Raw genomic sequence first — 17,157 nt, 5'->3', positions numbered from 1 at the left:
AGTTTGAAGATTAAAAGAATTATAACATGAAGGTAGAAGATCCTGAGGCTCTTCTATGTAAAGCACGGTGCTAAAGTACAGTGCATTAGCATCCTTTTAATTAGGCATAATTAGGGTCAAAAATGAAGGCGGCTCTTAACCTCACAGGTTCATCATCACAATAGAAGATGTTCTGATAACACTAGTTTCATTTATGGACAAAAAAAGATTTTGTATCAATATTAAAATGAAAACTACACATGTACAGCTAATAATCATTGAGAATTTTGTCTGTGAAAAATGAAAAGAGGGGACTGTTGCTCAGACTTAGACAGCAGCTGTTGCTGCAATGCTTTTCACAGACTGAAATCTCATCAGTATAGCAGCCAGGGGGGACACAATTTGGAAAGGCTGTTGATGGTCAGTGACCTTGAAAACTTCAGCTGGAGCCAACTTTTTTCTTTTTTTTTTTTAAGCTGACTGCTTGGCTGACTGTCCACACATTGTCCAAGTCCGCTGTTGCTGAGCTCCATAGAAAAAGGGACTCTCAGCAATAGGCTTACTGCACACAGAGAGAAATGCTGTGACGGGCCACAACAGAAAGAAACTGACTTCACTGAAATAATATTCAATATTATTAGGGCCAGTTTGCATATATGCTATGCAAATTTATTCGAGCTAGAGGTTAATACAGTCACGACGGTGGGTCTTAACTCTGGCAAAATCAGATAAATTGTAACAGAAACATGGCTGCAAACAATTCTGTTGACTTTCATCAGCAATAAAATAAAGTGTGTTTTTAGTTTTACCTAATGTTTATTAAAATTCTATGTAGTGGAAAATAATAGGACACCAAAATGGCCAAAAACTGTAGCTGCTTTCTCCAAATGCTGCTGTAATAGCCTTGTTTTGTGACCACAAGGTATTCGTTTTATTCAGAAAGAACAAGGAAAATGACAGCTTGAAGACAATTGATCTGTGTAGTTCCACTGACTTCTAAGACATTTAAAAAATGAACAGTGTTAATTGAGCTTAACACTGTTCAGATGTTTAGAGAGGGGTGTTTGGATTGCAGCAAGGATTTTCATGTTTGATGTTACAACCTAAACTCTTCTTCTTTTCACTGTAACCTCACAATTATTGGACTATAATGACTAAACTATTCCCTGTCAAGCTATTCCCTTCAGGACAGGGAACAGCTTGACTTTGAAAGGTGCAAGCCAGTGCAGAAAAGCTCGATAGACGAACTAGAGCAATTAGAGAGGCCAATGGTTATGAGGTAAAACACTTGAGATCCACTCCTCTATCGATCTGTTGTGACTTAAAATTTATCAGACTGTTTACTTTCGGGTTTTCACTGTGCATTGGGACACTACAGTATAATGTAAGGGAGGTTTATTATAGGATTAGGCTTGGATGAAGACAGCTGCTTACTATTTGTAGTTTGCCTATTACTAGTGTACCCTCTGAGATTTGCACTCCTGAATTGCAACAGAAAACAAGAGGCCACACAAGCAACTGAAAATAGTCTGACTGAGGTGGACACAGAGTATGAAAACTATTACTAGCCCAAGTAAGATAGAGGAATGCATATGGTTAGATGGTGATACGGCCATAGCATTTTAATCCTTAGTTGGAATTGTAATTAGTGCTGACTGTTTTCAGGAGCAATTCAGTATCCTAGAGCCATTTAGAGCCAGCATCAGTTGTCCCATTAGAGTCGTGCAAAGACCATTTGGAATAATATTGTAAATTTGTGTGCTTACAGACAAGGATTAAGTGTGAAGGTATCTTGGTTGTACAGCATTCAAACAGATTCCTGTGATAGGGAGGGGTTAACTGGAAAACTGGTCTCTGGTTGTTTGAAGAAGAGAACCTCAGATTTTTTAGCCTGCTCTGAAAGCAAACAAAGAATGAGGATGTTTAAAATAAATAATACAGCAATGTTAACATCGCCAGTTCAGCTTGTGGGGTTCTGCAGCTAGAAGATATTGTGCAGTTCACACATGTATAATGAAAGGGAGAAAAGAAGGAGTCAGTAACCATTATTTATAGTCAGCATTAGCCTTGGAGGATGAAATTAAAAGGCAAACACAATGTGTGGGGCCCGCAGCTACATCCATTTGTATGACCAGGCTCCATGTAAATGAATTAAAATAACTCATTTTCTGAAGGTAGCAGCCTGGAATAAAAATGACATCATTGACTCGCTGTAATCTGCCATGTACCGGTCGCTAGAGGTCGTCGTTTACCCCTACCAATGACGTAAGCCTGACGTAGTAGGAAGTGTGCTAACGATCATAACAAAATTGCAGCCAAGCTGCAACTGGCTAATCGTAGTTAATGTAAGCTATGGCACCAACAGGCAAAAATGCAATGACTTTTCATTAACACTGAACGTCTATCTTCTGGAACCGCTGTGGTGTGGCGTTTTCAACATCCAAAACACCGAAAAAGTAAGTTGTATTGATGTCGTTGGCTCACGCTAGTTAGCGGGTTAGCTTTAGTTAGCCTATAATCGAATAAACACTACCTGCATTTCGTTTCTTACGCTCTTATTCTTAAAGTTACACATATTAACTTCCAGTCAAAATTTACGTGGAGATTACAATCTGTGCGTCTGAAGTATAAGGTTGTTTACGTTCTTTTTAAATTGCTGTAACTATTAGACGCCAAACTCTGTTTTAAAAGCTTTTAATTTAAATGTAAATTTGATTGCTGTTGAAATGTACAACTATCTGGCAAAGTAATAACCTCAAGCCTCGAATAAGCTGACATTTCTTGTAAATTCGGCGTGCCTGTAATCAATATAATTCTTTATTTGGTGGGATAAGTTGGCTATATTTCACCTGACCTGTAATCAGTGGGGGATGGAAATGATGAGAACGAATGTTTTCTCTGAAATTAAATCCAAGTGCAAGCTGTACAATCCGAACTTCACAGAAGACCAGGAAGTCTCAGAGGCTTTTTTTGAGTGAGCTTGTAACGTGTGTGTAGTCTGCCAGAAATCTGAATATGAAATGACCCCTTCTTTTTACTGTTTTCATGAATGCCTGTAGAAAACATCTTTTTACTTTCGACATTGGTCAGAGAAGCAGAAGTTGCTTTGGGGCTGGTCTGTGAAGTGCAAACAAATCAGTTTCATTTCCACTCACACTTTTTTTTTGTCCTGTACTTGTAACATAAACAAAGGGGTTTCTATGTTTCAGGTTAATTATAAGTGATCCTTGAAGACCTGTCCCAATGTCTTCCGGCTGTCCACCTCAATCACCTGCTGTGGCAAAGTCTGAAGTAGCGGTAGAGGGAGAATGCCCGCTCCTGGCTGCCACCTTTGCCTACTGGGACAATATTCTGGGACCACGGGTGCGCCACATCTGGGTACCAAAGGGTGACCAGTTGATGTTCCTCAGCGATGGAGAAGTAACATTTTTGGCTAATCACACACTCAATGGGGAGATTCTGCGTAGCGCAGAGTGCGGTGCCGTGGACGTGAAGTTCTTTGTGCTGGCAGAAAAGGGCGTCATCATCGTGTCTCTCATCTTTGATGGCGAGCTCAAGGGGGACAAGAACACATGTGCCTTGTCCATTATTCTGCCTCAAACAGAGCTGTCCTTCTACCTCCCCCTGCACACCATCTGTGTGGAGAGGCTGAAGCACGTTATCCGCAAGGGACGCATTTGGATGCAGAAGGTAGCCTTGACTTACAGGCATTTGGCCTTAGTGTGCACTGAAGAATAGGCAAATTATTATTCTTTATACTCATAAAACCTGCCTTTCAGCTTTAATTATTACATTTAAAGGAGTATTAACTTATCTGTCACATTTGTTGTACCCATTTGGGATTTCAGTAACATTGCCAGAATAATAAAATTGTATCCTCCAAACACAGAGGGGTTGCTTAGTTAATTAGGTCTGAGGGATCCTACAGGGGAAGCTAGTGAACAAGTAATAATAGCGTTGGATAGAATGATTTAACACACCAGTAACTGGGAGAGAAAAAAAAAACGGCTTTAAAATGCATCACTGGAGTAAACATTCAGTTGGTTGGACCTTTCTTTTGGCTGATGCACTTGCTGTTTTTAGAGCTTTGAGGTTTCCTGGAATACTGAATGCACTGATAAAGTGCTAAAAGCAGTCAAAATCTGGTCAGATTTTTAACCTTGTGTGTCTTTCTATGTAGGTTGGATACTTCTTGTTCTTTTCTCACCTTTTTTTCTGTTAATTTTAGGGTTACAATATCATCTCAGTGCTGAGCTTAGAAATTGTCCCAATCATGGAGCTGCTGACCTCTATGAAGACACATAGTGTACAAGAAGATATAGATGTAAGTAACAATTTTTCAGTCTATTAATACCAACTGCACAGTAACTAAGAGACAGTGAAAGATGTCATTCATTTTGCATTAGAAAAACTGGTTGGCATTGTTGGCATCATTAAATTACATTTAAATAACAAAATCAAGACAGAGCCAGTAGTATTTTATCCTATATCATGTTGCCAGTAACTGAAAGGAGCTTGAATTCCAGCAAGTGAAATTTATTGACAAAACATGAGGAAATTGTTTGTCTTTTTGTGGTTTTTCTTGTTCAAATGACTTCTTTTTCCAAGAGGTTTAACTAAACAAGGTTCTCTCCCTGCCTAGATTACCACCCAGTGTGATTCAACACATTTGCTCCCTTTTAATATGCAAATGTAAAAGTACAAAGAAGCTCCCCAGAATCTTTCACTGTCTTTTTTTTTTTTTTAAACCCTCCACTTTCATTACAATGGCTTGCAGATATGCCCGTCAGCACTTTTGTCTTTGTTGTAGGCCAATTTTTAAAATGACTCATTTGTTTCGCTCCTGCTGAGCAGATAAAAGACACGGTGCTAAATGATGATGACATCGGGGACAGCTGCCACGAGGATTTCCTACACAAGTAAGCAATCCGGTACAGGCAAATGGAGACAGATGATGAACAATGCCCATTTAACACCCATCAACCTTCAAATGATGAGTAATGGCTCTTCACTTAGCTGAAGTTATCTCCTGAGAAAGGACGAAAAGCTTAATCGCTCTTTAGTGTCGAGAGTCTACAAAGTCCATTCTAGCAATGAAGCGCCAAATTGCTCAGAGTTGAACAGGATTAGCTCAGTATCCTGTGACGACGACACGAGCATCTGGAAAGTGGAACTTATTTGCTGGGATCTGATATTTATAGCTCAGGCTTTAAGAAAGAACACACTCACTGTGTATTACTTGAAATAATCTCAGGTTTAGAAGTAATCCTTTTTTATGAGCAATCAAACAAGTCAATTCAAAAAGGCTGGAATGTGAGCCGAAGTCGATGAGTCAAAAGGTTTAAGGCCTCATATTTTTAGCGGGGAGGGATGCCGTTCCTTAGTCTCAGTTGTTATTCCTAAAAACTTTTCGTTTCTAATCAGAAGAATTCTAATGAAGCTAATTGGTGCTAATCTGCATGATGTTGTCTCTGTGTTTCAGGGCCATCAGCTCTCATCTGCAGACGTGTGGCTGTTCAATCGTGGTTGGAAGCAACCCGGAGAAAATAAACAAGGTAAATGTGCTGGATTAGTGGCTCCACACAGACGCAGCATCTACATAATTTTAAATGTTTTGAAGCTTGTTGTTATGTTTGTTTGTTAATGAGCCCCTCTTGCACTTCTTTTAGTTTCGCATCAGTATTTTGATTTTCAGTCGGGTTACTGCTTCAAGTCTGCTCTTTTCAGACTCTTTCAGGTTTTCCTCATCTTCCTGTGTTTCATACTCATCTGAAAATGAGCCTGCGTTTTATTTTTTCCCCTCGTCAGTCTCTGCAAAACACTTCAAAAACTGTTATTGCGGTGTGACGCCTAAAATCTATCAGTCGTCCTTGAGATGCTTTTACAGCTCAATTGGAGTCAAGTAGGGAGGCTCGCAGTTATCTAGAGAGGTCAAGATGATGTGTGAGAAAGCATTGTATCAACTTAGAGATTTCAGGGGGTACAAGGCTGTTTCTGCAACATTAAAAGGAACCGAGTGCGCTTTCGCTTCTATCATTCTTTTGTTATCATTGGTAGAGGTTTGTGACCATGACAGTCTTCTCAAATCTGGCCACTGAGCCAAACTCGACTATAAAGAACAGAAGGTAACCGAGAAACTAATTATCTCTGTAACTGAGATCTGGCTGTGCTTTGTTGAGAAGAGAGAGCTTTACTAAATGAAAACCATTATGAAGGTAGCGCTCAGCTACTACTTGATTCTGAGACCATAAGAAACAAAATCATCTAGTTTAATGAAATGAAGACTAAACTGTGCAGATGCTGAGCGTCACCTCATTATTATTGTCAAATGTGGTAGGAGCGTCTTATTGTGTGGATGGTTTCTCTATAAATATGGACGTTGAGAATAGTTGGGATAGAGGAAAGACACAGGCAGACAAATTCAGAGAAACCTGATCCAGAGTTCCCCTCAGGCTGTAGCAGAGGTTTACATTTCAAAACTGACCTGCAGCATAAAAGCATCTCTTGGGAGTGCTGAAAATGGCTGTGCACTCATCATCCAACCTAGGTGAGCTTGAACAATTCTGGCAAGAAGAAGAGTCTTTTTTTTTTTTTTTTTTTTAAGTGAATTGATTCAAAAGTGAAACAAAGTGTGAAAAACTTAAAGTATGAAAACTTTCTCCATACAGTGTGTTTGAAAAACCACTTTAAATCTCCAGGTATCTGATTTAAAGAAAGATTAGTGGTGCACAAATATAGCAGCTCCAGTTTTTCCCAGTGAATATCAAAAGCACGCAATGCATTAATTTGTAGGTTTCTTGTCTCGAGGCCCAAACTGAACACCAATTAATTAAAGATAAAGCTTTTGTTGCATAAATTCTTCAGTAAATAATCAGACCCGGTTATCTTCAGGCCTCATTAGTTAGAAAGTCAGACTGTGGGTTGATAAATCTGACCGTCTTTTACAGATTGTGCGGACTCTCTGCCTCTTTCTCACTCCGGCTGAGAGGAAGTGCTCTCGCCTCTGCAGGGCCGACGACTCCTTCAAGTATGACACTGGCCTGTTTGTTCAGGGTCTGCTCAAGGTAGCCACCAGCTCTTTCTCATTATACAGTACACTGTGGTTAGAATTAGGATCTGGCTATTGTTTTGTTTTGTCTGCTGATTTGATGTCGCCCTTGTTTGTTGCTCTGACCTAATTTCTTTTTCATATCAGGGATGTAATTCAATAAGACTTTCCCTTTACACTGCATGAGATTCATCTGCTTTGAAACATACAACCAGTGTGACCATGCAAAGGAAAACATGGAGAAGCTACATATTTGGTCATAATTGTGACAGACACAATTTTAGGTTATGAAAGAACATATTCAAAAAGAAGCCTTTACTTAAATATTTCATTTATAATTGAAATGGTTCAGCTTCTCTGTAAGCTATAAAATTAAAGTTTTAGACTCTAAACATTCTTTTTTTTTTTTTACTTTTTCTCTGCTCTTGGATCTATACGTCAGTGACAATTCCAAATATGGTAATCTCAGGTATATCAGGTGTACCACCTACCTGCTGTTTCAATTTGTTGTTTTGTGTCAATCAGAAAAAGCTGGCTTTAAAAGAAGGAAGACGATTAAAGAAGCGCTACGATGGTTTGTTTCTGACAGAGGATGAACTGAGGGACTGCAGAAAGTCTTAGCATAAGATTAATGAGGATTATTTTGAAATGTGAATTGTGCAGAGCTATTCAAGTCCAAAAATAAAAATAAGGACTTGGAAATGAGTATAATAGATCTGCTTTTATGATAGTCCATGGAAAAGATTAAAGTTAAAGGCGCCAGACACATTTTAAAGCCGTTTTGTGCTCATTTTTTAATGTACAGAAAGTTTAAAAAAATACAAAAACCATCATAGTCATAAAGTCATGGAGGGTTGCTAATGTATATTGTAGAGCAAATGCAAAATCTGCATCTTATACATTACTGAAACTGACCGAGAGAAAAACGACTAAAGCTTCTGTGTTTCTAAAAGTTAAATTATGTATTAAAGCTGATCTGCATGTTGTATCTATGGATATGATTGTTCTTTACCAATGTTTTGCATTTTACTTTTATGTGCATCAGAATTTCTAATATAAAATTTTTTGCAAGCACCGAGTTTAGCTTTTGTGCTCACAGGTGCAAACAGGAGCAACTCTTTCACCTTTTTTCCGCTCTTAGGACTCGACCGGCAGCTTTGTTCTGCCCTTCCGCCAGGTACTCTACTCGCCCTACCCGACCACACACATCGACGTGGACATCAACACAGTGAAACAGATGCCGCCGTGCCATGAACACACATACAACCAGCGGCGCTACATGCGTTCTGAGCTAAGCGCGCTCTGGAAGACGGATAGCGAGGATGACATTCCTCCAGATACAGTCATTCATACTGACGAAACCTTTACACCTGACCTGTAAGTGATACTCATATATGTTGTGTTTTTACAGACGTACTCAGTTAGGCATCATATAAGCCTGAACCTGCCAGCTCTGTAATATAAAGACAGTTTAATTCCCACTACCATTGCGTCACAGATTTGCATTCTTACATGCTCCTTTTGGTGACAACTATAAATGTTCAGGGCTTGTGTGAAAACAAGCATGTAACATTTAAGTTGAAGCTTCCTTACACTATACTTAAAAACCTCTAAAATGAAAAGCACTAATGCGATAACCTCTGTGCTCTTTTTCTTAGGAATATATTTCAAGACGTCATGCATAAAGACGCTTTGGTCAAGTCATTTATAATTGAGGTAAGAATCTAACAAAAAAAATCATCTCTCATTATATATAAACTGCTTTAAGATGAAGATATTAAAGATGTCTGTCTTCGTGACATATTGATATAGTAGCCCCATTAGTAATGTCATAATTAAATGCAGAAAAGCAGTCCTCTCTTTGCTGTCATTTAAAATAAAATAGAAATAATGATCAAATAAGAAAAGGCTCCTGTGGTATGAAATGATTTTCGGTGACCGTATACATTGCTCCGTGCTTTATCTTTCCTAAGATGAACTCATTTGTGACTGATTGTTATATGAGCCAGTCTGCAAAATCTTTCCTGTAATTGCTTAAATAAATCACATGTTTTTGCAGGTATGTGTCATCTGATTTTGACTCACAGTCAGCTCTGACTCACAGAGATGAAAATTCAGCTTTCACTCTCCAGCTGTTATGTAGGAGATTTGTACATGGCATCTACTTAAAATATCGGTGAATTTAACATTACACACAGTTTTTTTGTTTTTGTTTTTTTTTTTGTTTTTTTAAATAAACAATTAACACAGAAAAAATTTGGTTCAGTTTTAATTAGATTTGAGTCATAGAAATGTTCAAGCATTTCAGTTCATGAGCATGAAAACAGAACAGAGCAGTCATTGACTCAAACTTATAATTAGCAAAAGCGATGCTGAAGCAGATTTACGGTGTATGCTATTAATTAATACTTGTTTTCTAATCACTGAGTTGCTGGTTTTTAGAGGGTTGTTGTGTAATCACCAATTAGAAGATATTTTTGCAATTATGCCACAGCTTCACTCACAGATGGCTGCATGCAACCACCAGAGCATAGTTGTAATTTTACTGCTGTGTGTATTATTGTGAAGTTAAAAGTGGTCGAGTCACTGTCATAGCTGGTGAGAAAATCCAGATCAGATGTGTGCCCGGCTTTACGGCAAATATTTGAAAGCCGAGTGGTCACACCCCATCATTTGTTCACCTGAGAGCCATCTTAGAGCTGCTGTTAGGAATCTCCCCCCAAGACGGTAGCAACAGCATGATTGTTTCTCAAGGTTAGCACAAAGGAAGGGAGGAGTGTATTATTCTGCTCTTCTTCCAGCAGAGCCGCGGATCCGACTACTAATTGACATCCTGTCTCGTACCCAGGTGTTCATGCTGAAGCCAGGCCTGTCTCTGCGGAGCACCTATCTGGCCCAGTTTCTGCTGCTGCTCCACAGGAAGGCCCTCACTCTGCTCAAGTACATCGAGGACGAAACGTAAGAGCTGTCACTAATAAGTCTTTAATCCAAATAAGAAAAGAGATTACCGTGTGGCACTCAGAGACACTGCACCACAGGAAGATTCAAGAAAATCCCCAAAAGGAGAGCTGATGATTTCCTTGTTTTTAGCCATTGTTTTTGATTCGACTTTGCATTCTAGCTGCTCACCTTGCTTTGACCCACCATCACCGCTGGGCATCCATAAAGCACACAGCAAGAGGTACCCTAAAGCCCTGTTATCAAAATAGTAGTTTCAGTTATTGTTGTCTCCAGGGTTTGGCTGTGCAGTAGTGAGGGTGCAGCAAGCTTGGAGGGACAAATTACCAGAAAGTGGATAATTAGGATCTACGACACATTTGATGAGTTTTAGTGAGGACCCAAATGAAACCAGTCTCAGGGCATGATCGGGTAGATGGACAGTTGGAGAGGAGAGACGGTACCACGATGAGCCCACACCCTCAGAGTACTAAACCAAAACTATACAGAAGGAGAAGTGTCCCTTTATCGGTGATGTTAGATTGAAAAACACAGGAATATAGGCAGCTCAGATTCAGCTGACTGCAGGTGTAAGCCTACACTTAAATCAAGATGAAGAGGAGTGTGTCAAGAAACGCGCAGAGTGGAACATAAGGTCAGGGGAACATGGGGGTTGGCTCTTTGCAGGAGAAGTAGTGCAAAGAATACAGACACTGTTCTGCTGAGCAGGAGGCAAAAAAACTCCTGTGATCAGATGAGTCATCCTTCACACTGGTCTCAACAAGCAGGCTATGATGCATTTCCCAAGGAATCTATAGGTCTGAGTGCTTGTTTTCCCCAAAGTGCTGCTTTTGGAGGGATTTTTTTTCTACTATGCATTACGTTCACCCTTTTGCCCATGAGCAGAAAGCGCAAACATTGCTGCTGTTGGCTTAAGCGATTACATCTAGAACTCATCTGCATATTGTTATTCTACAACAGGCAGCAATATATATCCCCAGCTTTCAGGGGATACCAGATGCTAGTCAAAATAATGTATTTTGCAACCTTCTACCTAAGAGTGCTTATCTTCCTAATGTGTATTCGCAACATCTAACACATAAAACTGTACTAGTGACATCAGAAAACCTTCCTTAACAGCTGCTATCCTTTCCCCAGGACTGATAGAACATGGAGATTATGTTTTAATAACATAGTCACTAGTAATCTGTTTTCATAATCTGCCATTCTGTTTTGTTCATAGAGTCTGTATAAAGGATGGCTGTAGCAGCAGTGACATATCATCCAATAGTTTGTGAATTGCATGTAATGAAGATGAAGCTTGTCTGCGGACTGGAAACTTATGAGTTGTGTCATATCGTCAACCAAGGCACAAGCTTTACTTTGCAGGCAAATGTTTTCCGTTTCCAGTTTGCGTGGCACTTTCTCCAAGTTTAACTGCGGCTAAGTGATGCAAGTATATGATTAGTGTTTGCAGACAAGTCAGCGTCTTGCCTGTAAACTACTGGCGACTATGGCGACCTGCTAGCAACCGAAGCCAGGGGATCACTGACTGGTCTCTATGCCTAGCAATTCGTTTTGTTGCAACCACTTGCCAACCACTCAAGGAGTAATGATTGTTGCCTCTCGACCAGTAGTTGCTAGATGGTTGCTGACCGGTCTGTTGGCCCATGCGTCTTGGGCGTGAGCATCCATAAACCGTATGTGTGCACAGCAATGGCACGGACACCTGTTAATTGAAATTTTGCTCAACAAACACAGAGCACAGACGTTTTGGACTAGAAAATAGGCAACATTATCTGTCTGATAGTTGGTTAAAAATGCTCCAAAAGATGCCACGAATACAACTGTGGGCAGCCTCCCTGCTCCGCAAAGCTTTCAGGCCTCCTAGTACTGTAATCTTTAAGCCTTTTAATTTCAAGCTAACCCCTGTATAGTTTACTGTTGTCATATAAAGGCCGTTATTGTTACTTTTATTTATGTATTTTTGTACCATGCTATAAACCCACCTATTTCTGCCTCATAAAGTTTGGCATTTAAATATTGAAAGATGGCCGTATCCACTGCGATGTGACGCTTCAAGCTGAGCATTTTCACTGTCGCCATCTTGTTTGTGAGACGAGTTTTTAAAACTAAGGATGCATCTGCATGTGAAAATGCGCTCTTATTGGCTAATGACTTGTGACAAGTTGCTACTCTGGATAACCCTACATTGCTAATAAGAAGAAATGTGATAAGAACTTTACTCATCCTGAGGACAATTTTTGTGCCTTTTTAAATAAAAGCTGTAAAATATAAATAGAAAGGACGATTAAAAACAAGAGGCAGATTAAAGAAAAAGTGGAAATGTAAAAATGTGCTGTATCATAAATGCTTGGCTAGTGGTGTAAATGGGCAGAAAGTGACAGACTTTTCATAATATTGATGCTGTTAGCAGCAGATGGAGGTAAGAGATGGCAAAAAGCAGAAAAATGAGATAATTGTGTAATCCACCTATCCAGTAAAGAACAGATGAAACTGTCTAAACAGTGTAAAGTACTGTTGAGCACATGATGAGTTTCAAACTGTTTATAAATGTCCCCCCTACAGGATGGGGAGGAGTTAAGTAGTCTTAATAGCCACAGGCTGAAGAGATCTCCTGTAGCACTCGGTCCTGCACCTCGGGGCAATGAGCCTTTTACTGCTTCTGCTTCTGACACTTCTAATGACTGTAATTTACTAAATGAACTTCATGTTTTATTCAGTCTGACCTGAAATAACTGAGTGCATAAAGTCATCAGGAAAATATTTAAAGAGGAAAAGAGCTCAAGAATGTTTTCTGATTTTTATACAATTTGAAGTTTTATTTTCGGGGCTGTTTTTGGAAACCAGAGGAGTCACCCTCTATTGGCCTGAAAAAATGCAGGTTTAAGGCAGTTTTCAAACCCAGAACTTGGTACTACATCGTTTGTACTGTCTATGGTAGAAGTGTGTGAGGACTGGGCGCCAGTTTAGCTCACAGCATGAGCCGGCGACCATAGGCCACAAAGACCAAATGCAGTGGCCTGACCTTGATTTCAACCCTCGACCCTTTGCTACATGTCTTCCCCCGCTCTCTTTCCCCACCTTTCCAGTCAGCTCTCCACTGTGTTATCTGTTGGAGGCACTTTTGGGCCCAGCTTTAAAACAACAGCCACTTATTGCTTTACATAAAACATTATTATCAGTGTTGAATTAGACATTTCTCATCTTTTCCAGTTATTTTCCAGAAAAGTTGGAAAGTTGTTCTGTATAACTGGTACCTTCACATTTACTTCACTCCATTTATATTTAAACAGTGGCCCAACTTTTTGAAAATTAGGTTATTTGGAAGCTGCTGAACACTGATGAGTTTGAATAACTTCCCATCTTCCATTTTTACCCCATATCTTCAAATAGTGTGCCTGTATGCGGTGGAGAGCACAACATGTTTGTCCTGTAGTTAAGCAGCAGTAAAATGTGTTTACATTGTGATAGCTCAGCTGAAGGAAAAAAAAAAGATTGATTCACTTTTGAGGCAATTTGTGCCCTTCCTTGAATATAGTGCATCAGAGCTTTAATGCAGATCCAACAAACTGTGACAAAGAGGGCTGAAACATGAATAGAATACATCTTATGCATTTAGAAACCAAAGATTCCTGCGGTGTACTACTCTTTACACCCTTGAAGACACAAATTTTAAGTGCTGCCACACAAGAGTGCGAAAAATGGTGAATGAAAAAATTTTATGACATCTGCACATATGTATCTGCTGGGGGCGGTTGGTAGAGATATGATCTTTTTTCTTCTGCTGAAGAAGTAATTTATCAGAAAGAATACTGAATGCTTGCTTGTGCCAGCCTTTCCAATATTAGCATTGGCTTTTCTCTGCAGAATGTGTTTTAAAAGAACATGATTTATTAATAAAGAGAGGAAAATAATTTCAGCTATAATATGTGTAAGGTGTAAGGAGGAAACTGGGGAGAGGCCGACTTTGTAGCCACACAGCGTGATAAATCTTCAGCATCCTCCCAGAAGGACAGCTTCCCCATCTATGTAGTGCATGAATAATGTTTTTGAGAGGAAATGGTGCACAGACATTGCGTTACCTTCACAGGTTACCACAGCTAAACCTCTGAAAGGGCTCTGGAAATTGCATTTTCCTCCCATCATCATAATCAAAACACTAAATGATGTTTTTATGATCGCCATTTGATCCCTGAAAATAATTTCTCGTATCTCTTTTACCTCCCGGCCACAGAAATGTGACACTAGTCCAGGTTGCAAGGTGACCTGGTGGCTTATGGTGGCCTCGTTCCATACTAAAGCTTTAATTAAGGCAGCGCGTGTTTGAAACCAGTACTGAAGCTTTATGCTCACTATATGCTTTAATTACCTCCCCCTTTTGCTTGGTCAAGAAAATAAATAAATAAAAGGGGACATAATTGTATGTCCAGTCACACTCTGATCCCATCAGGCTTATTTCACCCATCTCTGGTTCGTGTCCAGAAGCGCCTTCTTAAGCCCTTCAATTCATCTGAGACTCTAAAGTCCACCATATTCCTCAGGCTCGCTGAATTGTTTCATGCCTCCCACCCGGTGGTGACCTGGTCATCGCTCCATCTGGGCTTGACTCATCTCCTTCTGTGCTCCACAACAGTTGACTGACCTTCCCCAACTCCCGTTGCTTCTACAAATAGTTACTTTGATTTTTGCTCCCCTCCTGTCCAAAATGCTTAAACTGAGTCCAAATGAATTATTTTGAAGCCTACTCCTTCCAATGCATAAAAACCGCCCAAACATATCTCACTCCAGAGACGACACTAACTACACAAGCAAAACCATAATTTGTGGGCTCGTGTGAAAGCATAAAACCGGTCTTGTTTATGGTGCCGTCGACAGCCTGAGGTCTAAGGGCATACTATTTTACAGGTGCCTTGACAAGGCTGTTTATGCTCAGGTAGCGTGCTTTAGCAGCATACATAATTCATCATGGCATGGCATTCCTGTGCACAGCTGCAGCCCGACTAAAGGCTAATGCAAGTCCCCCGACCCTGAGTTTTATAGGTTAACAGTTGCATTATACTTCAACGTGTCCACGTCTCTCTCCGCAGGCAAAAAGGGAAGAAGCCATTTCGGTCTTTGCGCAACTTAAAGACAGACCTGGATCTGATGGTGGAGGGAGACCTGAACATCGTGATGGCCTTCGCTGAGAAGCTGAGGGCCGGACTTCACTCGTTTGTGTTCGGGAAACCGTTCTACACGAGCATGCAGGAGCGAGATGTACTCACGAGCTTTTAACTTTCACTCGCACTTTGTATCGTTTTAGGTTGGTGACTTTGTTACATGAAAGCATGCGCGTTGATGCAAGGCTACCATCATGTGCTGTGTCTGTTTCTGCTTTACTGAAAGAAGTAGTCTTCGCCTTCCTTTTACGCCTTTATCAGACTGATTGTTGCTGCTGTTATGAGCCATCACTATTAAACTTGTGTTATATTATCTTGATCAAGAATACTGTCAGTATGTTTTCAGTAGGCTGTTTCTCTGTAGGATGGAGTATTAGTGTTTTCTCATCCTTCTGTTAATAGAAGATCTGCATTAAGTTATTGTTAGAATTGGCTTAGGTGTCCACCGGGATGTTTACAATTTAATTTAAAATGATATTTATTCAAACATGAGTTATTCGTTTCTTCCCTGCCTGCATCGTGCAACAGCCTCCGCTGACCTTTGAACCTCTGACACTTGCCTTTTTTCTTTTTTTAATTATCTTTGTTCAATTAATGTGAGCGGTGTCGATTGCCTGACTTTACAGAAAGGTTATGTAATCAAGGCGCCCATATTTCAGTATGGACAAAGACAAAATGAAATCTCCTCGTAATCCCTCCTGACAGACTCAATGTGTGTGTTTAGTTGCCATTACTGAATGCATTTCCCAGTTGTATGTAAAATAGATTTTTTTTTTTTATTTCCTTCCACAGTAACTGCCTAGTTATTGGATTGTTGGAAATGCCCAGCTTTACTGCAACCCTAAATTTGCTTTTGTCTTAAAATCTTGTTTGCGTGGCTCTGTAATAAGCTTACTCGATGTTGCGCCATATTACATTTTTATTATATTTTTAATCTTAAACTTTCTTTGTACTTGAATATTGGAATTCTTTTTTTATTTGTCTAATTGTACATTAACTTGTGTACATTAGTTCATGAATAATAAAAACAGTAATAACAAACAAAGAAGTATCTGGTTGTAAATCTTTGCCCTTCCAAGTTCCTCAAAAATTAAGGTCTGAAAGCTGAAGGTCCCTGATAGGTTTAAAAGCTGAGATGTTTCGTTTTTCATGCTCCTTAACAAAAACAGCGTTAATAAGTTTCAGCAGTTTTTATTTCAATACTTTTGGTTAATTTTGCAAATGTGTATTTATGTCCAAATGTATTTTACAATGATTAGCTTATCGATATATTTTCATTTTCTATTTCATATTAACCTTTAAAGAGACAAAGAAATTAAACTCTTCTGCAACTGACTGGGTAAAAATCTGAAGCTGAAGCTTTTTAAGGTGTCTGTTCTTGCAGAGGACTTTATCAGCTTCTCATCATAAACTCGATGCTTCTCTTAGCTATGCTGTGCCGTGCCGGGCAACTACTAATATCTGCCAGACATATATATCCCATAAGCTTTAGTGTGGAATTTCACAAAATAGTGTGCAAACACCTGGTGTTCCCAGGAGATGAAGCTGGTGCATGTGCAGAGCCGGTTCTGTTTTGGCAGGATAGTGTGCAGCAGCAGACGTGATAATAAAAAAATAACAATCTGCAGGGTCCAATTATTACCTTTCTTAACCATGTATCAATTTCAGGGACATAGGGTGTGGGGGCCTTCAGTCTATCACAGCTTTGGGCACGAGGCAGGGTACACGCTGAAGAATTTGCTGAAGTCCATCACAGGGCCAATACAGAACGACCAAAAGCATTAATGATCATGTTCACACCTACAGCCAATTTAGATTCACCAGTTAACGAGACATGTATTTGGACTGTGGGAGGAAGCTCGAATACGCAGAAAGAAGCCACACAGACATAAAACGAACATGCAAACTCAACATAGAAAGCCCCCAGCTGACCTGCAGATTCAAACTCAGGACAGTGCACTGCAGGAGGTATCATTCCTGCAGGAGCCTCTTACACTTTGGGCCCTTTTT

The 17,157-nt window shown here is 39.8% G+C and overlaps 1 protein-coding gene across 1 annotated transcript; it reads left to right on the top strand.

Annotated features, from left to right (window-relative positions):
- Positions 1-2,249: 2,249 nt before the first annotated feature.
- Positions 2,250-16,195, top strand: c9orf72 (C9orf72-SMCR8 complex subunit). The gene is made up of 10 exons (XM_080870989.1): positions 2,250-2,435; positions 3,189-3,669; positions 4,208-4,303; positions 4,834-4,898; positions 5,462-5,534; positions 6,927-7,043; positions 8,169-8,404; positions 8,686-8,743; positions 9,876-9,985; positions 15,076-16,195. The coding sequence occupies exons 2-10, from the start codon at positions 3,223-3,225 to the stop codon at positions 15,260-15,262; spliced, it is 1,389 nt and encodes a 462-aa protein (XP_080727115.1). The 5' UTR covers positions 2,250-2,435; positions 3,189-3,222; the 3' UTR covers positions 15,263-16,195.
- The last annotated feature ends 962 nt before the right edge of the window (positions 16,196-17,157 follow it).

Source organism: Rhamphochromis sp. 'chilingali', assembly GCF_963969265.1.
Source record: "Rhamphochromis sp. 'chilingali' genome assembly, chromosome: 21".
Lineage (NCBI taxonomy): Eukaryota > Metazoa > Chordata > Actinopteri > Cichliformes > Cichlidae > Rhamphochromis > Rhamphochromis sp. 'chilingali'.
The sequence above is the reverse complement of the archived record's forward strand: the minus strand, read 5'-3'. Positions and strand labels throughout refer to the sequence as shown.

Coding starts and splice junctions, on each gene's coding strand:
- c9orf72 (XM_080870989.1), top strand. CDS start 3,223: ATGTCTTCCGGCTGTCCACCTCAATCACCTGCTGTGGCAAAGTCTGAA. Junction 4,899..5,461: donor CACGAGGATTTCCTACACAA/GTAAGCAATCCG, acceptor TCTGTGTTTCAG/GGCCATCAGCTCTCATCTGC. Junction 7,044..8,168: donor TTGTTCAGGGTCTGCTCAAG/GTAGCCACCAGC, acceptor TTCCGCTCTTAG/GACTCGACCGGCAGCTTTGT.